A 21986-nucleotide genomic window follows, 5' to 3' on the forward strand; every position below is an offset into this window, starting at 1 on the left:
TCACACCTGGCTAATTTTTGTATTTTTTGTAGAGGTGGGGTTTCATCATGTTGCCCAGGCTTAGAATCTCTTTTTAAAAAGGGGAACCATTTCCCATTCCTCAGTCCCCACCCCAAATTAGGTTGGATGAGTCAATGCATTCACTGTCCCCAAGGAGTATCATCTAGAAAGTAAACACAGGTACTCAGAAGTTCAGGTATATACCAAGAATTCCCTCACCATTGATGAGATATGGGTGGTTGCAGCACTTGCGCAACTCCATCATTGTGTTAAGTAGATTAGGCATGTTGGTATGACCTGCCCCTTTGGAAAGGAAGGAGAAATTCTTCTCCAAAATAGCCCGATAGTATTTCTTCTGGATGTTAGTCAGCTCTACTTCAATAATAGTTTCCTGTTTGGGTGCCAAGTTTTTTTCAACATCCTCTTTGAGTCTTCTCAGCATCATTGGCTTAAGAATGGCCTGTAGCTTTTGAACCTGTAGTCCATTACAGACAGAAAAAGAAATCAATAATATGAGGGCAAACATTCTCACATTATGTAGAAACATGGAAAAATTACAGTTTTCCATTATCTAAGAAATGTATACTTTGGATGATGCCACAAATGATGTAGGCACAAGGTTATAAGGAGTTCAGAAAGGCCCTTGAGATACCCATGACAACAGATGTCTGCCTTGTACAAACTTCATCTTTTTTGTCCTGAGTTAGTACCTCATCAGATAGATTTCTTACCTGTTCCTCTGTCTTGAGATCCCCAAAGTCCTTGAGAAACTCTGATTCTGAGGGAAATTGTGACGGTTCCAAGAAATGAAGCAAGCTAAACAGTTCTTCTACAGTGTTTTGCAATGGTGTTCCTGTGAGTAGCACTTTGTGTTCCTAGCAATTGAGGAAACAAAAGAATAAAATTAAAAAACATGATGGACTTCTGGGGTTTCCTACCAAGTATATAATCTTTAACAGATATAACCTTTAATTTCTTTATCTATAAAATGATGAGAATGGACCAGATCACTGGTCCATTAACTTTTCTTCCATTTCTCCCCTTTCGATAAACACAAAGCATTCAAGAAATCCCTCTGACATTAATGTATTGAGATAACATAAATATTATAAGCAAATTTAAAAACAGTAATTCAGATCATGTTTATTCCAATTACATATGTCTCTCCATATTCAACTCTCCACAGATATTCTAAAATCTGCTGTCCTCTAGGGAATGTAACTGAGCTGGATTAAATATGGTCATTAATTTGCTGCTGTTCCTATCAAGGTTCAGCCCGAGGCTTGCCTTATTACTTGCCAGAACAAGAATGTAGCGGAAGTGACACTGAGTTTCAGAATATTGCCCTGAGACTACCACACAAAGAAGCTCAATCTGGCTTATGGAGGATGGGAGGCCATGTGGAACCCAGGTGCTCCACATAAGAACCAGCATCAACTGCCAGCTGCAGCAATACTGACTCCGGGCAACAGCATCCTAAGAACCAACTAGCTGAACTCAGCCTAAGTGGTTGAGCTAGAAGATCATGAAAAATATACTTGTTGTAGGACATTAAGTTTTGGAGTATTTTGTTATGTAGTAATAGGTAACCAATATAGTTTCCTACCTTTCCTTCTGGTTATCACTAAACTTCCCAATTCTAAAATGTATGACTTTTACATGATTTTCAGGTTACCATTCCCATGGGTCATCCCCACTGTTCAATACTAAGATTCAGACTTTTCTTCTCCTCTGCTAAACTAGGATTATTTTAATACCACAAGGAATTAAGGTGAGTTCCAGTTGTTTCTGCCCACAAGTCAGTGTGGAACTCACCAGGTCCATGTGCTTGAGACTATCAAGCAGCTTGCAATTACGGTTTTTCAGTCGATGGGCTTCATCAATGATAACACAACGCCACTCAATTTCACGAAGCTCAGGACAATCTGACAAAATCATCTCAAAAGTGGTGATCAGAGCGTCAAACTTGTATGCGCCTGGGATGAGGCGTCCCTAAGCATGAAGGCAGTAGAGTCAGAAAAAACCTAAAATGTATCTAAATGAGGAGTTCTTCTGAATTACTTGTCTATATTAAGGCATGTTTAATAGGAAATACAAACTGCACCACCACCCACCTCCACCGCTGTTTATCTTCCTGAAAAATAGTGCCATATCACTGAATGTAAGAAACATTGCTTCCTCAACATATTCAGCTTCTTGGGAAAATGACAGACTCATTGAATGAGAGGCTAGACATTTTTTACTCTGCTGTATGCCTAGCTCATGTATCTCTGCCCTAGATCTTTTGTTGATTAACAATGAAATCCACAACTGCTGGACAATGCTGAAACATACAAGATAATAAAAATGAAAATAGCTAATACAGAACATAATATTGGCTGATGTCTAAAAATTGACAAAAGAACGAAATCATTTTAACAAAATTAAAAGCTGCAAAACATGACGAGAAGATTTGATTTGGTAGAAATAAAAAAAAGAAAACTAATAGTAGAAAAACCATAAAATTCATGCTAATACACGATAGGTAGTTCCAATTTTGTTTTCAAATTTACACGGAAAAAGGAACTGATCTTTTTCCTTTTTTGAGACACAGTCTCACTCTGTCGCCCAGGATGGAGTGCAGCGACATGATCTCGGCTCACTGCAGCCTTTGCCTGCTGGGTTCAAGCAATTATCCTGCCTCACCCTCCTGAGTAGCTGGGATTACAGGTGCCCACCACCACACCTGGCTAATTTTTATCTCTTTAGTAGAGATAGGTTTCACCATATTGGCCAGGCTAGTCTCGAATTCCTGACCTTAGGTAATAAGCCCACCTCGGCCTTCCAAAGTGCTAGGATTACAGGCATGAGCCACCACGCCTGACCATTTAGAAAAAGAAACTGATTTTGATGAAAATTTCAGGAGACTAAAAAGGGGAAAAGAAATAAGCTCACCACCACACGGATTAAGTGGCTAAAGGAATTTAATTTCTATAAAATACTGTGATTACAATTCATTGATGCTAACAAAATTCTACTTAAAATGTGTATGTTCACAAATAAAATCAGAATTTCTACTGATCAAAGTCAAAAAAATGCCCTGCACACTGCTGTATAAAAATGCCTTAAACCATAGGCATTTTTCCATAGGCATATTTAAGACTTTCGATAAAAATCTTCTATTCATATATAGCCCCTAAAATACCAGGTACCTTGGCTAACTTTCTCTAAGCTATAGTATTCCCAAGACATACAACTTACCCGTGAATCTTTGCAGTACATTTCATACTGCTGGATCATCTGCCTGCTGGCCAGACTGCCATGGTACACAATAGTGTTCATTTCTGTCCATGTATTAAATTCTCGCTCCCAGTTAGTAATTGTGGACAGTGGGGCAATGACCAAGAAGGGACCATGGATGCCCACATTATATACTTCCTGCAAGAAGGCAATGGACTGAATAGTTTTGCCCAATCCCATCTCATCAGCCAGGATGCAGTTCTGCCTGCAGATTCACCATGGGAAAAAAAAAAAAAACAGTTAAAAGATACTATCTTTAAAAAAATAGAGTATGTAGGAAGAAATTGTTTCAATAGAAAACAAATAAAAATAATCCCAGAACTAAGCTTACATCTTATGGGCCCATTCTTTCCTTTACCTGTTATACCAATTAAAGAGCAGCCAATTGACCCCTTCCAACTGATATTCCCGTAGCTGGTTTCTGTTTTTATATTCATGTGACAGCTCCAATTTCTTCCAGGCACTTGCCTGTGGACGATTCTAAAAAAACAAGATGTTTGAATAAATGGAGTGGAGACACTAAAAAAAGGTAAGACTTAACTAGGTAAGTTCTAATAGTTAAAGTCAATTCAAAACAACATTGTTTGGATTAAAACATGTCAAATATATTTAAATTCATGAGTTCATAACGTTACTTTATGGGTCCATAATGATCACAAATGGCTGACAACATCACAAAACACAACCTGATGGAAGTACACACCACCATCTATGAAGCAGTTACTGGCTTCCCTCTCACATCTGATCAAGCCTGTAGAACAGTGATGTCTAACAGAGCTTTCTACAATGTTAAAAAACAAACAAATAAAACACATGGCTAGTGACTACTGTATTAGACAGCACAGCTCTAAAATGTTTTATTGTACAGTGTTGCTCTAAACCTAAGCATTCATGTGAAATATCAGGGACAGCGAACATGTAAAAAAGTACCAAGAGTAGTGTAATTAGCAAACTTCAGCCTATGGAAAATCCTACAAAACAAATCACCTGATTTCTTCATGAGACAATTATAATGGAGGGAGAGGAGGAGATCAAGGGGGAGCTTACAAGAAACTTGAGACATATTAACTGATAGCAATATATGGACCTTATTGAGAACCAAATTTAAATAATTTAACAAAAATTAGAAGACAATCAGGGAAATGTATGCAATGACTGGTACCAGTGACTTGATGATATTAAAGAATGATTACATTTTTTTAGGTGTAATAATGGTATTATTTCTTTTAGCAAAAACACTGTAATATTTACAGATGAAATAAATGAATCTGGGATTTGATTTAAAATAACCTGGGAAACGGGAATTAATGGGTAGGAAAATATATGACATAAGACTAGATGTGTACTGATAATTGTTAAGTGGGTGATGGGTACATTATACCATTTCTTCAATTTTTATATATTTGAAATTTCCATAATAAAAAGCTAAAACAACAAAAAATTCCATAGGGGAAAAAAAATTAAATCATTTCCTATGTAGGTCTTTATACTCCAATGCAAATATACTTACCACCCTTTTGAGTTCTGGGTGTCTTGACTGAATCCGTTTAAATTCTCGAATCTTGCCTTCATCAACATCTTCTTTTAGCTCCCATGTGCTATCCTCATAGGGCAGAGAGCACCATTTCACCAGGTAGTAAATAACAGGCTAGGAGAGAAGAAACCAAAGCCTTAAGAAACTGATTCTGTGTTCTCTGTGCTGGTTAAAGAATAAAAATTTGATTGTAAAATCAGATCACGAAGTATCAGTACCTAAAAGCTGTTGAAAAAGTCAGGCCAAACACACCGACCAAAGGTTCACCTTCTAATACACTATATGGCTTTGATCATTCTTCAAAGCAATTTATCTGAATCTGTTCTAAAAGGAAATTTCTACCCACTAGTTTCTAGAACACTAAGCACTAAAACAATATCCTCATCAACTAAACAGACAAAAAAAAAAAAAAAAGGCTAATCTTTTCCTATACCATGTTGAAATTAAAAGACATGTTTCTGTGCCATACTGTTCTCCTGGAGCCAAATTTGACACAGTGGCAGCTAGGCTACCTTTACGATGAGGACTATCATCATATACTGGCTTCTGGGCCCCTAGAGCTCAGTGCAGATGCACCTCAAGAGCACTTATATGGTGGTAAAGAAATGTCCTTGTGAGCCCCAGGAAGCTAGGAGCTAACAAGAGTTTATCACCAAAAAGAGGTAATAAAAGTAAAGAAGAAGAGAAAATGCTAAAAAGTTCAACTACAGTAAGTACTAGTTTATGTAGGTATTCCACTGAAAGTGAAGGAGCAGTGACTAATGGTAAACGGCTCCTATTTTCACTATTCAAGATGATCACTGCACTTACTGCATCTCCATTTTTGGCTTATAAAGTATAAAGCAAGGATTAGATTGGGCCTAGTGTAATCAACAAGAATCTCTAATTATCAATTCATAGAAAACTTAAAATAGCCAAGAAAATATGTGAAAGTGCCTCAATGTAGTCACAGATCTTGAATCTCTGGAATTGATCCAGCTGCTTGCTCTTTTACCTTTTTCTTTAACATAGTAACTCAAGTCACTCTCTATATAAAGCCATTTGTCCAGGTCACACATTTCCAGCATAATATCTATTGTAATATTTATTTCCACCATTAGGTAATATAAAATGGATGACAAACTTATTTTGCAGAGAGGGGGAAAATGGGTATATAGAATAGTATTAGCCAATACTGGGAGCATAAATTATAGTATTAGAGTATGAAAACATTATCATCTGTTATGTCATTTGCAAGACATTCCAAAGGGGCCTAACTAAAGGCCAATTGCTTTTAGAAGGGTAGGTATGATAAAAAGCATAAGACTGTCAAGGCTGGAAAGGCTGAGATCCTGAAAAATGATGAGAATTTAAAAATAGCTAACAACCTGCCCTAAAATCCAGCCCATTCTCCACTCAACTCACACAAACACATACACGATACTACCACCCCAACTTCAAAAGCAGAATATGTTATATGAAGCATGCTTGTTCGGATTTAAAGACAATGAATTATACTGGGTCCTGGATATCTAAGATTCTGACTATCTGAGTGAACCTGAAGACTTATAAAGTAGAATAAACTTTGGAATTTAACTCAGAGGTCCTATTAGAATGATGTATGGGAGGATCAAGACACTTGAAAAAGTCATGAAAAAGCCCAGTTCACCCACTCAACACTAACATCTTAAAAAGGTTCTGCTGTTCTCTACTGGGTTACTGTATAAAGCGTCAGATGTGATAAAAATTTTCTTTATGACCCTGCTAAGCTAAACCAAAAAGTCCTACTAGAAGTAAAAATAAAGTGACAAATTCTAAGAAAATGATGGTTTATAGCCTAAAAAAATTTAAAAGTAAATTTAAAAGAAGAATTCACTGGTGGCTAAGACCTAGATGACCATTTAAAAATGAAAAAGGTGCCAGGCATGGTAGCTCACGTCCATAATCCCAGCACTTTGGGAGGCCAACGCAGGGAAGATCACCTGAGGTCAGGAGTTCAAGACCAGCCTGGCCAACACGGTGAAACCCCGTCTGTACTAAAAATATAAAAACTAGCTGGGCATGATGGCACACACTTGTAGTCCCAGCTACTCAGGAGGCTGAGGCACGAGAATTCCTTGAATCGGGGAGGCGGAGGTTGCAATTGATGAGCCAAGATCACACCATTGCACCCCAACCTGGGTGACAGAGAGAAGACAGTCTCAAAAGGGGGAAAAAAAAAAAAAAAAGAAAAAGCAAAAAGAAAAAACTTAACTAATTACAATACAGATTCAAATGTAGATCTGGTTTTTTGTTGTTGTTTGTTTTTGTTTTTTAATTGAGACGGAGTCTCACTCTGTTGCCCAGGCTGGAGTGCAGTGGCATGATCTCAGGTCACCACAACTTCTGCCTCCTGGGTTCAAGAGATTCTCCTGGCTCAGCCTCCTGAGTAGCTGGGACTACAGGCGTGCGCCACCACACCTGGCTACGTTTTGTATTTTTAGTAGAGATGGGGTTTCACTATGTTGGCCAAGCTGGTCTCGAACTGCCAACCTCATGATCTGCCCACCTCGGCCTTCCAAAGTGCTGGGATTACAGGTGTGGGCCACTGCGCCTGGCCAACAGATCTGTTTTAATGACAAATGAGATATTTAACTAATGGTGAGTTCAGTAAGTAGCCCATTCTCAAGAACATGATTTGTAGAAAGCTAGGAGTGAGCCTGTACAAGTATCTTTATATTCATAAATTTAGGAATTTGTGAAGTATCCCCTTCCCCTGCCCCACACCCCACCTCCAACTGTATGTCAAGAGTCTCGCATTTAAAATACGAGGAAAAATGAAATCAAGGTGAATGACTTTTCTGTACTTAGCTTCTACATGTTTGACTTTACAGAAAACTTTCCTTTTAGCATCTCTCCCTACTCCCTTACCTCCCATTATCTTTCAAAGGATTCCACAGAAAAATTTAGAAATACCTTTTCAGTCCAAGGGATTTTGCAGCCACACCTGAAAAAGAAAGGACTGACAAACCCACCAGCAGAAATGTAAGAGGATGGTCACGTTACTCCATGCCTCAACAACTCACCTCCCCATTGTCCTTGTCAATACTGTGAGACTCATCCAATATCCTATCCACCTCTACGTAATCTGGATTAAAGGGCTCTTCATCCTAGATGAGTTATGAAACCAAACAATAAGACCAAAAGATCACTGTCCAGCAAACCCACTCTTCTACCTCACCTTTAGCAGAGAATCCTACTTCAAAATTTTTAAAGAAATTAGAAGCTATCTGATGGGCGTTCCCTTTTTTCATAACATCAAATCCTATGAATTTACCGGAGTCTATACCCAACTTCTCACCTGTTACCAATGAGTGTCTCTTTCTAACAGAGGTCATTCTCTCCATATATGCTCTGGTGTCCATTGCTTCTTATATTCTTAGAAATCCCTCTACTGAGTCATTGCCATAAATACACGTATATGTTCCATATTTCAAATTTTAAAATAAGACCTCCTTTGATTCTACATCTCCCGCAATGATTTTTCTACTCTGCTTTATACCTAAACTTCTTTTTTTTTTTTTTTTTTTTTGAGGTAGAGCCTTGCTCTGTTGCCCAGGCTGGAGTGCAGTAGTGTGATCTTGGCTCACGGCAACCTCCACCTCCTAGGTTCAAGTGATTCTCCTGCTTCAGCCTCCCGAGTAGCTGGGATTACAGGAGCCTGCCACTACGCCCAGCTAATTTTTGTATTTTTAGTAGAGATGGGATTTCACCGTGTTGGCCATGCTAGTCTCAAACTCTTGACCTCAAGTGATCTGCCTGCCTTGGCCTCCTGAAGTGCTGGGATTACGGGCGTGAGACACTGCACCCAGCGCCATACCTGAACTTTTTCAAGGGTTTAAACACATGCTATTTCCATTCCTTCATCTCTTTCACTTGTCCATCCATCCCACTTTTTCTTCTACTTGCAACATACAACCAAAACTACTCTTATCAAGCATGAACACTGCAAATATAACAGACATATTTCTTCACTCATCTTGCTCCAGTGTTTATCAGTAAACCTGGATATTGGAAATTAAAGCTCCTTTATCCCTATTTCTAATCACACTGGATTAGAAATTTGAGAAAATAAATGTTCTCTCTTAATAACAGGTCTACAGAAACCATCAAGAGCTAAAGATAGACATTAGAGGAAGAATGCCTCAAGTGGACCAGCAGTCAGTGTATCATCAGTTTTGAAAATACTTCATGTGCATTGAGGAAGTTAATTTCAAAATACCCTATAACTAATAAATGAAACATATTTAAACCTAAGAAAACAATGTAACGGCAGTTAAGTAAGGAAAGTCAATGACCAAAATTAAAAGTTTACACCCATATATACAAACCAATTACAAGTATTTTGAAGAATCAGCTAAGGCTGACAACCCCAGTAATTTGTGCTTCTATGAAAGAAATGACAGGCAATACCTCTTCCTAATTACCTCATGGAAGAAGTGTCTCATCTGAGCCATTTTGGTTTTGAAGCGCTTTAATTTTTGATGGATCCTCTTATCCTTCTCTAGTTGGGAGATAGTAGCCCATTCACAATGCAGATAGGAGCTAAGGGGGATGGAAAAATCCAGTCATGGTGCAAGTAAAAGAAGGTGGCAGGCTACTATCTGAAATTTTGGGATTAGTCGGAAGCAGACATAACAAATATAGGCTTAAATTGGGAAAGAGTCTCTTAGGTCAGTGCTTCTGAAACTCTAATTTGTATACAAACCACAGTGCTTGAAAGCCCACATTTCTAAAAAGCACCCAAGTAATGCTAATTCTGCTGATCCACAGAAGACCATATTTTGAGTAGCAAGATCTTAGTGCTAAACTAAGGTAAAGAGAATCACAAGACATTTTATCAGGAACCACCCTCACTCCACTTACCTACAAGGAAATAATAAGAGTCATGTCAATTCCTGAATTTCTCTCTGAATAGCCATTTTTCCCCATTAAAAATAGCAATCTGGGCTACAAGACTATAAAAAAGGGACACATTCCCACCCAGGATACCCAGGAGAACTTTTTACCACCCTGCGGAATTTGGGGTGACAAGCTTTTTGCACAGATAACGTACTAGTTCTTGTACTTGACAAAGAATTCTTCTGCTTCAGTATATTGTCCAGAAGGAAGCTAAGAAAAAAGAAATAAATTAGTTACTAGTCCCTTATTGGTAAAAGAATGAACTTTTTAATTTTAACCACACATTTCAGAACTTCACACCAATAATCCCTGAATATATTAATAACTCAGAGACTAAGGAACTAGTCTGGTACTTCAATAATAGAGGCCTGATAGCTGGAAAAAGTAAGCCTTTACCCACTCTAAACAGATAAATAAAAGAAGCACCAGTAAAGCAGTTCCTGTTTTCTAGCTAACTTTCCCCCATGATCTCTCACAACTAGACCCTAGCAATATATCTGACATCCAAAGGTGCTCATTAAATAAAGCCTGTGAACATAGCATTACGGGTTAATATTAAGACAGAGAAGAGCCAGGCGCAGTGGTGCACAATGGTAGTCCCAGATACTCAGGAGGCTGAGGCAGAAGAACAGCTAAAGCCCAGATGTTCACAGTACGCTATGATCATATCTATGAATAGCCACTGCACTTTAGCCTGGGTAACATAGTGAGAATTTGTCTATAAAAAAAAAAAAAAATTAAAAAGCCTTCACCTCCTTCTTCACAATCCGCATAGAAAGCACTTTGTCTACAATGGCTGCATCTTCTTCACTGGGATTCTCCTGCAGCAAAAGATGCAGTCAGTCAACAGATGATTGTGATCAGCAAGGCAATCCTCTGAAATTACTTGAGTTTACAGCTTACCACAAAGAACTGCATGGAAGGCAAAGTCTCGCCATCTGGTTCTTGCACTGGTTCAGGGAGGATAGGCTCAGGTTTTATGGGACCAGTTACATCGACCTCTTCTTCTTCTTCATCATCTGTGATCTTTATATCCAGGTCCTCGGTATATTTTTTTCGCTTAACTTGGCGGTTTGAGCGTCTCTTCTGTAGAGCACAAAGTAGTTAAGAGTGACTGGTTAGGTCTCTCACAGAGAAGTCTTTTAAAATTATTTGCTCGTGGTCATATACTTCGATTTTACTCCAAAATTTTCATGAAAAATCAAACCAAAAGATGATAAGGAGATTATTTGTCAAACAATGTGATTTATTCTACATATCGATCATATATTAATTTGCTTAACTGCGTTATGAAAGGCCAAGAATCCACTGAGAAAAACCTGTCCACTAGTGGCAAGAAGCTCTGGGAAATCAAAACTGGATTCTTAGGCTGCAGGGTGCAATACAACTCACACTAGAAGCAATCCGGAAGTGCGAAGGTGCAAGAATATTTTCTTTCCATTTTTTGCTTTTTTGTCCTAGTTCTAAAGGCTTTTTGTTTTAATAAACAGAATCCACTGTATGTACTGTTCTGCCACTTACTTTTTTACTTAATATTTCCTGGAAATGTTTTCCATATACATTTTAGATTTACCTTATTCTTTCAAGTGGCTGAATTAAACATTTTCTAATTAAGTAATTTAAGTAACACTTCCAGCTCATGATAAAAAACTGGGAAGGAGGCCTGGTGTGGTGGCTCATGCCTGTAATACCAGCACTCTGGGAGGCCGAGGCAGGCGGATCATCTGAGGTCGGGAGTTTGAGACCAGCCTGACCAACATCGAGAAACCCCATCTCTAATAAAAATACAAAATTAGCCAGGTGTGGTGGCACATGCCTATAATCTCAGCTCCTCGGGAGACTGAGGCAGGAGAATCGCTTGAACCCAGGAGGTGGAGGTTGTGGTGAGCCAAGATCGCACCACTGCACTCCGGCCTGGATGACAGACCAAGACTCCGTCTCAAAAAAAAAAAAAAAAAAAAAAAAAAATTGGGAAAAAAGAAGAGATAAAATTATTTTTCAATTATGATTCTCTCTCTGGAAAACCTCAAAGAATCAAATGAAAGAACTACTGAAACTAGTAAACTTGAATGGTATAAAACTAATTTTTAAAAATTATTTCTATGTATAGATATAATCAACCAGAAAATATAATAAAAGATCCCATTTATGAAAACACAAAGATTAATTATCTACAAAACTAAATTGGCTGGGAGTGGTGGCTCACGCCTGTAATCCTAGCACTTTGGGAGGCCGAGGTGGGTGAATCACCTGAGGTCAGGAGTTTGAGACCAGCCTGGCCAACATGGTGAAACTCCGTCTCTGTTAAAAATACAGAAATTAATGGGCATGGTGGCAGATGCCTGTAGTCCTAGCTACTCAGGAGGCTGAGGCAGGAGAATTGCTTGAACCCAGGGGGTGGAGGTTGCAGTGAGCAAACCCGATTAGTATAAAATTAATTTTATACCAATACAAATATAATTTTATATTTAAAAATTTTATATTTTTGTTTTCACCCAAGAGACTGGCAAAAATCAGCAAGTTTGATCAAAATATTTTTAAATAAGAATTCATACACTTTTGGTAAAAGTACACATAGGCACGACTTTCATGGAGAAAAATTTGGCAACACCCTTTGACCTATCAATTCCACCTCAAAGATACTATCCTATAAATTTGCATTTGTGCACAAATCTCTGGAGCATTACTTGTGGGAGTAGGAGACCAGAAAAAACCTGAAGGCCCATCAACAGGGGACTGGTTCAATAAATTATGCTATAGCCTTAAAACTGAATCATACTATAGAACTATTAAAAAAGAGTGCAGGATGGATGCAGTGGCTCACACCTGTAATCCTAGCACTCTGGGAGACTGAGGTGGGAGGATCACTCGAGCCCAGGAGTTCAAGACCAGCCTGGGCAAGATAGTGAGACCCTGTCTCTATTTTATAAAAAATATAAAAATAGCTAGATGCAGTGGCTCACGCCTGTAATCCCAGCACTTTGGGAGGCCAAGGTTGGCAGATCACAAGGTCAGAAGATCAAGACCATCCTGGCTAACACAGTGAAACCCCGTCTCTACTAAAAATACAAAAAATTAGTCAGGTGTGGTAGTGGGCGCCTGTAGTCCCAGCGACTTGGGAGGCTGAAGCAGGAAAATGGCGTGAAGCCAGGAGGCGGAGCTTGCAGTGAGCCGAGATCACGCCACTGCACTCCAGCCGAGGCAACACAGCGAGACTCCATCTCAAAAAAAAAAAAGTATATATATAGATATATATACACACACACACAGACGTACGTATATATATCAATAAAAAAGAATGGGGTAGATTGATAATACCAAATGTTGAAGATGTGTATCAACTGGAACTCTACTGGTGAAGTATAAAACGACATAATCACTTTGGAAAACTTACAGAGTCCTACAAAGTCATGTTTGTATATTCATAAAGTCAAATATTACTGAAGAAAAAAATAAACTACTCATTTATTTAGCATGGATGAATTATCGAAAACATTATGCCTTTCTCACTGATGTGTGGGCAGAAGAAAAAGAACAGCAAAAAACTATGCTGAAAGAAGTGAGACCCAAAAGTACATACTGTATGATACTACTTAAAGTTCAAGGCCAGGCATGGTGGATCACACCTGTAATCCCAGCACTTTGGAAGGCCAAGGCGGGCAGATCATTTGAGGTCAGGAGTTCGAGACCAGCCTCTCCAACATGGTGAAACACTGTCTCTACTAAAAATACAAAAAAATGAGCTGGGCATGGAGGCGCACACCTGTAATCCCAGCTACTTGGGAGGCTGAGGCACAAGGATCACCTGAGTGCAGGAGGTGGAGGCTGCAGTGAGCCGAGATCATACCACTGCACTCCAGCCTGGGTGAGAGTGAGACCCTGTCTCAAAAAATAAATAAAATAGCTGGGCACGGTGGCTCACACCTGTAATCCCAGCACTTTGGGAGGCCAAGGTGGGTGGATTACGAGGTCAGGATATTAAGACCATCCTGAGTAACATGGTGAAACCCTGTCTCAATTAAAAATTTTTTAAAATGAGCTGGGCATGGTGGCGCGCGCCTGTAGTCACAGCTACTCGGGAGGCTGAGGCAGGAGAATGGCGTGAACCCGGGAGGTGGAGCTTGCACTGAGCCAAGATGGCGCCACTGCACTCCAGTCCAGCCTGGGTAACAGAGGGAGACTCTGTCTCAAAAAATAAATAAATATATAAAAAATAAATAAATAAATAAAGTTAAAAAAAATAGACTAAGTTAATCTATGGTAAGAGAGAGCAGAACAGCAGTTAGTTGCCTATGCCCTGGAGTGAGGAACTGAACTGACTACAAAGGAATACAGGGGAACTTACTGTGGTGATGATGAAAACATTTTCTTCACTTGGTGAAGTGACTTGGATAAATTTGTCAAAACTATACAAACAAAATTTGTGCATATTTTATGATATGTATATTCTACTTCATTTAAAAAAGTCTGGGAGGATACATAAACTAAATTATTTCTAGAGGGTATTTCTAGAAGATATTTTCTACTTTTTACTTTATATATTTCTGGATGACCGGATTTTTATCACATCCATCATATAGTATTCTTAAAATGACCTTTTTAAAACAAAAATTTAGGAAACACTTTAAACAAGTTCTTAGATTTGCTTTAAAATAATCCTGGGTGGGCCGGGAGTGGTGGCTTATGTCTGTAATCCTAGCACTTTGGGAGGCCAAGGCGGGCGGATTGCCTGAGCTCAGGAGTTCGAGACCAGCCTGAGCAACATGGTGAAACCCTGTCTCTACTAAAAATACAAAAAATTACCTGGGCGTGGCAGCATGTGCGTGTAGTCTCAGCTACTCCGGAGGCTAAAGCAGGAGAATTGTTTGAACCCGGGAGGTAGCGGTTGCAGTGAGCCAATATCGTGCCACTGCACTCCAGCCTGGGCGAGAGAGAGACTCTGTCTCCAAAAAATAAAAATAAAGAAAAAAATCCTGGGTGCTGTGCACTGGAGATCATGTCCAGGGACGGCAGCTGCAGCCAGACCCAGAGCCGGGCCATCCCTGCCACTCGCTGGGTGGTGCTGGGTAAAGGCATGCAGCTACAGCACAACCCCCCAGCCGCACACTCTTCAGCACCACCCCGGGAGGTACCAGGATCATCTACGACTAGAAATTCCTGCAGTGCCGGAACTCACCCATGACCAAAATACCCCCGAGAGATCTGTCCACCATTCCTGGGGTCACCAGCCCTGCCAGTGATGAGCTCCCAAAGGAAGCCAGCCAGAGCCACCTGTGCAATAGCCCAGAAGATAAGTGGGTTAAGTGGGTGGGCCATGAAGAATCGCTATTTGAGATGGACATTTAAAGGACCAGCCATCAGATCGCGCATTGCCTATGGGCCCCACCAGGCCTTCCTGGGAGGGATCACACCACTCAGGCCTTATGAAAGTTATCACACTGGGCAAGCGTGGGACATGGGGTCAGCCACTCCAGCTTTCTCTCCCTCTCTCAGGGCATCTGCCCCCTCCTCTTTGTGAAAACTAGCAGATTATCTCCTAGTGACCTAGTGCCTCTGCTGATGCGGGAGCTGCTGCCCCAAGGGGAGTGACCCCAGATAGCACACCCTGCAGCAGAGTGCCAGGAGTGCCAGGAAGTGGACAAGAATGAGCCCTTCCTTCCAAATAATCCAATGATCGGCTCCTCTAGCCCTGAGCCCTGAGCTCTGGGGGTGCAGCCATCCCTTCTTTAGGTTGATGTTTCTGGGAAAGCTCCCTTCCCCCTCCTCCCACAAGAGAGGAAATAAAAGCCACTTTCATTCGCCATAGGGCCAAAAGTTGGGCCCTGTCTGAAAAAATAAAATAATCCAAAAGGCGGGCAGGACTAGAGCGGAAGTAAGGACAGTGGGGAGTGAGTCATCTGTTGATAAATAATAAAGTGGGAGAATGGGAACATGGGACTTCATTAAAAATCTCCTTTTGTGTATGTCTGAAAATTTTCCTAAAAGAAAGTAGAGGAGGAGAATGGGTAGATCTATCTTTTCCACTAAAGAACAACCTCCAAGACATATCATTAGGGAAAACATACAGTAGAAAAGAGTAGGTATGGAATACTAATGTTTAGTGGAAGTAGAAGTAGAGTGTTCATGAAAGTAAGAAATATTTCCAGAAGGATATACAAGAAATTGGTAACAGAGGCTACCTCTGAGGAGAACTGGGAGACTGTGAGGCTGGGTTCTAGGAAACTTTTCACAGTGTCTACTTTATTGCACTGTTGTAATTTTTCTCACACACTTTTTTTTTTTGTTTTTTTTGAAATGGAGTTTTGTTCTTGTTGCCCAGGCTGGAGCGCAATGGCATGATCTCAGCTCACTGCAACCTCTGCCTCCCGGGTTCAAGCGATTCTCCTCCCTCAGCCTCCAGAGTAGCTGGGATTACAGGCATTGCCACCATGCCAAGCAAATTTTGTATTTTTAGTGAAGACAGGGTTTCTCCATGTTGGTCAGGCTGGACTCAAACTCCCAACCTCAGGTGATCTGCCTGCTTGGCCTCCCAAAGTGCTGGGATTACAGGCATAAGCCACTGAACCTGGCCTCATATATGTATTTTTAAACTGAAAAATAAAATAGTAAATAGTCAAGTTAAAAAAATTTCACACAGGGCCAAAGGATAAAAAATTAAAGTACAATAACCATGACCCACTTACCATTCAACCCTTCTCTTCAAAGATACATATTCTTATCCATTTCTTGTATATCCTTCCAGAAAAAAATTGATGCATATACATATATGTACACACACAGACACACATACATACTTTAAACATTAAAAAGAGATACTGCATGAATATTGCCAATTTTACTTAACTATTTCTCCACCAATGGACATCTAATTTTTTTGACATTCTTGCTATTGCAAATATTTCTACAATACATATATCACTGCATTCTTTTGAGAACATATTCATAAGGTAATTTCCTAGGTGCAGAATCATTGAGTGAAATGAAATTAACATTCTAAATTTTTCTATATATTGAAACACCAACTTGCCAAAAAGATTGTCCCAATTAACATTCCCATCAACTGTGTCTAAGTGTCTGCTCCTTAACTTCACTGCCAATATTGTCATTCTCACTTGTCATAGACTGAATTGTATCCCCCCACCAAATCCACATGTTGAAGCCCCTAACCCCAGGACCTCAGAATGCGAATGTATTAGGGAAATTGGAAATATAGGGCTTTCAAACATTCACTAAGTTAAAATAAGGCCACCAGCTTGAGCCCTAATCCAATCTGACTAGCGTCCTTATGGAAGGAAGAAATCTGGATACACAAAAACACACCAGCGATGTGTACAAATAGAGGAAGGACCACGTGAAGACACAATGAGAAGGTGGCCTTCTGCAAGCCAAGAAAACCCTCAGGAGAAAACAAACTTGCAGACCATTTGATCTTGGATTTCTAGCCTCCAGAACAATAAGGAAATAAATGTCCATACCGAGCGCAGTGGCTCACACCTGTAATCCCAGCACTTTGGGAGGACAAGGCAGGTGAATCACCTGAGGTCAAGAGATTGAGACCAGCCTGGCCAACATGGTGAAACTCCATCTCTACTAAAAACACAAAAATTAGCTGGGCGTGGTGGCATACACCTATGATCCCAGCTACTCGGGAGGCTGAGGCAGGAGAATCACTTGAACCTGGGGTGGAGGTTGCAGTGAGCCGAGATTGCGCCACTGCATTCTAGCCTGGGTGACAGAACGAGACCCTGTCTCAAAAAAAAAAAAAAAAAAAAAGAAACAAAGAAACAAAGAAAAAAGAAATGTCCATAGTTTAAGACACCTAGTCTGTGGTATTTTGTTATGGTGGTCCTAGCAAACTAACAGACCACTTTCTAAATTTTAGTAATCTCTGTGTATTTTGTATTATTAAAAATTTCCTTCATTGTTTTTAACAAATACTTTATTACTTTATTTGCATAATCCTCTAATCCTTATTTAACCTTTACTTAAAAAACAAGTTGTTTTAACAAATCACGTCCATTTTGTGTTGCTATAACAGAGTACCTGGGATTGGGAAATTTATTTTAATAAAAAAAGAAATGTAGCCAGGTGCAGTGGCTCCTGCCTGTAATCCCAGCACTTTGGAGGCTGAGGCGGGTGGATCGCTTGAGGCCAGGAGTTGAACGCCAGCCTGACCAACATGGCGAAACCCTGTCTCTACTAAAAATTACAAAAATTAGCTGGGCATGGTGGAGTACACCTGTAATCCCAGCTACTCAGGAGGCTGAGGTAGGACAACTGCTTGAATCTGCCATAAGGCAACAAATCAGAGATGGAAGCCTACAAATCAGAGATGCCTGCCATAAGGCAACAAATCAGAGATGGAAGCCTACACTTCTGGTCTGGTTTCTTTTGGTCTCTTCCAATGTCTCTCATCTTCAAAACATAGGAAGAAACTTTGTCCTTAACTACCCTAGTTCACAGAGTCAGAATCCTGAAGTGTAGAAAAGGTAAGCCAAAGGGATTCTTGGAGAGTTCGAAGAGAGAGTCAAGTTCTGACCCAGCCAGAAGAGCAATCATGCAGCATGATTTCATACGATTTGCTTAGTATTTGAAACACTGGAATTTGAGAAAATGAGTATTGCTTTTTTTCTTTGAGACAGAGACTCGCTCTGTTGCCCAGGCTGGAGTGCAATGGCACGATCTCGGCTCACTGCAACCTCCACCTCCCAGCTTCAAGTGATTCTCCTGCCTTAGCCTCCCGCGTAGCTGGGATTACAGGCACCCACCACCACACCCGGCTAATTTTTGTATTTTTAGTAGAGATGGGGTTTCACCAGGTTGACCAGGCTGGTCTCCAACTCCTGACCTCAGGTGATCCACCTGCTTCGGCCTCCCAAAGTGCTGGGATTACAGGTGTGAGTCATTACGTCCAGGCAAGTATCGCTATTTTTATAGTAATACGCTCTTTGCCTAAAAAAATAATTTAAAGACACTGACCAGTGAGAGGCCAAGGCAGGCAGATCACTTGAGGTCACGAGTTCAAGACCAGCTTGGCTAACATGGTGAAACCTGGTCTCTACTAAAAAAATACAAAAATTAGCTGGGCATGGTGGTGCATGCCTATAATTCCAGTTACTTGGGAGGCTTCGGCAGGAGAATTGTTTGAAACCGGGAGGCAGAGGTTGAAGTAAGCTGAGATCGTGCCACTGCACTCCAGACCTGGATGACAGAACAAGACTCTGTCTCAAGAAGAAGAAAAAAAAAACAACAACAACAGAAAAAAAGACATTGACCAGGTCCATTGACCTTTTAGGCCTACGTCCAGTTTAGAAAAACCGAAGAAATGTGTATAGACTTACAATCTCTCAATATCTCCTTGGTTTGGTTAGCCATAATTAAACATGTTTTTTTTCCTACTAAATTCTTTTGGGATCCTTTTACCTGAATGCTGCTTTCTTCATCTTCTCGAGGTGACTGTGCAGGCATGACTTCCACATCTGAATTATCAGATGAGGTATTACGTTTTCTCTTCTTACCCACTACAGGAGTGATGGTGCTAAAAAGGAAAAAACCAAATTCATTTTCAGCGAAGGCAAAGAAAATTTAGCAGTAAAAAAAACATAATTAATGTAAACAATCACATACAAAACTTCCAGACAGTCAATAGGACACACAGCTACTAAATAGGGTGTTTGAAAAAAAGAAGATATTAGGGTTTGTAAACCACTGACTGACCGTTATACCATATTTGACAAATCCTTATTACTGTGTTCACAAATATCTGAAGGAAGGTAGCACAAGATAGAAGAATAAATACCAGATTAAGATGCAGTTCCACTTCTGTCACTACAAGAGCATTAGTTTCATTATTTGTAAATATTAGAGAGATAATACTTGTCCTGACAGTTACTGAGGCTCAAATAAGAAATATAAAACTGTCTTTTAAAAGCTGAAAAATCCGGTACAAATATAAAGCATTATTATATTTGCACCCCAAAGCCTGAAGAATCCCAGAGAGTAAAAGCTAGTAAGAGAGAAGAAGATACAAGACATGGAAGGGAAACAGAGGACACTCAATTATGACAAGATTATGTGGCAAGCCATCACTTTTCTGTCAACACTGCTTAAAGTTAATGGTAGATGCTAAAATCTCCAATTTACAGATGAGATGCAAGAACAGGACAGCTATGTTTCCAGTAGTTCTCTTTTTACTGATGTGGGTGGTAGGAGGTAGTGAGAAATCTCTTTCACAGTACAGTAATACAAAATCAGGACAAATATATGAATGCAGAGTCACAGCTTTTAAAGGTAAAACCCAACACAGTGACTATCTTTCCTGTGCCTTCGTGTTTTCCTCTTAAAATATGCTAATTTCAATTTTCCATTTAACAAATCCTGTAAGCATTAGGACAGAAAAAAGGAAGGCCTTATTATTTTCTATAATAGATCACCTTGAACTATGTAGCTAGTAAATACATGTAAGTTCCTCAACCCATTTTATAAATGAGTGCTCTGCCCTCAAATGTCCCATCAAAATGGCAAAGAGTACTCACTTTAGCTTACTCTTGCCCTTTGTTTTGGAGGTACCAGATGTTTTGTTCTTCTTTGGCTTTTCCTCTTTCAGCCTCTCCCCAGCACTCTTCTTCCTGCGTTTCTTCTCACCTTCCTCCTCTGGCCGAACGCTGGGCAACTCATCCTCATTTAAGACTCGAGGTATGTTCTGCTCACCGCGGGCACGGGCCCTCGCAATGGCTTCTGCTACAATCCGATTTGCTTTCTCTTGCTTCTTCTGGTGTTCCAATCTGCGGTTTTCCTCCATTCCTGTCTTTCCCCCCGAATGAGGAGCAGAGCTTGCTGGTGATGACAAAGCTGCCACTTCACTGGCACTTAGAACTTTAACTACAGAGAGCCCAGAAGAGGCCCCTTGGGAAGAGCCAGCCTATAGAAATAAAGACACTACAATTTCAACTTGCTTGTAGTTAAATGGCCTAAATAAAATCCAGCTGTGAAGCAGGGGGGCTAGAAACTAGTTCTTTAATCCCTCAAGAACCAAGCTCAGACTAAATCTTATCGAACCTACACCTATTTTTTAAAATGTATTCTTTTGGTGGGAGAGGGGTGAGAAAAAGCAAGAATTCTGCCAAAATAAACTTCAGTATCTTTTTGTTATGCTTCCATCAATACACATCTCCATTACTTCAGAAAAATTACAACTAATATATCCAAAATTGGGCTCTGGCCTAACAGTAAAAAAATTCAAATTCTACACTTGGCCTACCTTTTATCTGCCTGGGGGGCAGAGGGGGGCAAGGGTGGCGGGGGTGGGAGGAGGACTGATCACTTATTTCTTTATATCCTTTCTGAAATATCATTTAAAGGATATCATAAATCATTTTCATTTCACAATAATATTAGGAAAAGACTGTAAATGGAACAATTCAAAAATACATACTAAATAACTTCATATCCCAAACCCAACAATCCCTCTCTAACCTTTTAATAATATAATTAAAATAAGGTTTCCAGGGATGAAAGAATTAAGTCTGCATCTCAGTTCAGAGATACAAAACTAGAGTGGTTACCGAGGGCAACAGCAATGGACTAAGTAGTTTTGTTTTCTTTCTTTTCCTTACTATGTAAGTCTCTCACCTGCGGCTGCAGTACCACCTTGACTGGTACTGAAAGTCTTTGTCCTGGGCTTTGTCCTGGTCCCATTATCTGAGCCTGCTGTACAGAGGACAGAGTCACTGGCTGGGTTGAGGGTGGCTGCTGGGGCTGTGGCTGCGATGATGGTGGTTGTGGTACAATCTGGATTTTTTGCTGTGGCTGCTGCACCTGCAGCTGGATAGTTACTACCTTGGCAGGCTGCCCTTGGGCATTCTTGGCTTGAGTCAGGGCTGCCAGCTGGTTGCCCTGTAACACTATCTTGCCTGGTAGACTCCCTAGCACAACATGCCGATGTCCTTGGGGACCTCCAGACTGTGGCTGCTGGAGGACCAGCGTGATGCGTTTCGATTCACCCTAAAGTGAAGAAAAGAAATTGCAAGAGGAGTACAACATTAAAGAATTGTATACTCTGAAATATTTACACCAGTTTTCTTCATCCTAGAATCATAAAAACTGTGGGTCAGAAGACACAGTACAATTCACTTTGTTCATCATCCTATCTGTCTTGATAGAATCTTTTTTGTTATTTTCAGAGACAGGGTCTCGCTGTATTGCCCAAGCTAGAGTGCACTGGCTATTCACAGGCACAACCCTACTGCTGATC

The 21986-nt window shown here is 40.2% G+C and overlaps 1 protein-coding gene and 1 pseudogene across 20 annotated transcripts in view; one reads left to right on the forward strand and one right to left on the reverse strand.

Moving 5' to 3' along the window:
* The window catches only part of CHD8 (chromodomain helicase DNA binding protein 8), a 67990-nt gene that overhangs the window by 19246 nt on the left and 26758 nt on the right, over positions 1–21986 (reverse strand). For 19 of the 20 annotated variants that reach the window (XR_012415525.1, XR_012415524.1, XM_073996906.1 and 16 more), the window contains 14 exons: positions 21365–21736; positions 20269–20654; positions 19157–19271; positions 10637–10819; positions 10486–10554; positions 9888–9943; positions 9259–9376; positions 7858–7941; positions 4790–4927; positions 3638–3759; positions 3241–3484; positions 1816–1992; positions 732–875; positions 220–475 (listed from right to left, as the gene is read on the reverse strand). Coding sequence is in view for 18 of the 20 variants with exons in the window: in XM_073996906.1 (XP_073853007.1) it covers positions 220–475; positions 732–875; positions 1816–1992; positions 3241–3484; positions 3638–3759; positions 4790–4927; positions 7858–7941; positions 9259–9376; positions 9888–9943; positions 10486–10554; positions 10637–10819; positions 19157–19271; positions 20269–20654; positions 21365–21736 (2464 nt within the window). In the remaining 2 variants the exon portion in view is untranslated. Of the gene's footprint in view, positions 1–219; positions 476–731; positions 876–1815; positions 1993–3240; positions 3485–3637; positions 3760–4789; positions 4928–7857; positions 7942–9258; positions 9377–9887; positions 9944–10485; positions 10555–10636; positions 10820–16416; positions 16469–19156; positions 19272–20268; positions 20655–21364; positions 21737–21986 lie in introns of those variants that run through there. The other variant, XM_015453541.4, reaches the window with a different exon arrangement.
* LOC102141346 (eukaryotic translation initiation factor 4E-binding protein 1 pseudogene) lies at positions 14663–16112 on the forward strand (annotated as a pseudogene).

The sequence above is a fragment of the Macaca fascicularis genome, chromosome 7, assembly GCF_037993035.2.
Source record: "Macaca fascicularis isolate 582-1 chromosome 7, T2T-MFA8v1.1".
In the NCBI taxonomy this organism is placed as follows: domain Eukaryota; kingdom Metazoa; phylum Chordata; class Mammalia; order Primates; family Cercopithecidae; genus Macaca; species Macaca fascicularis.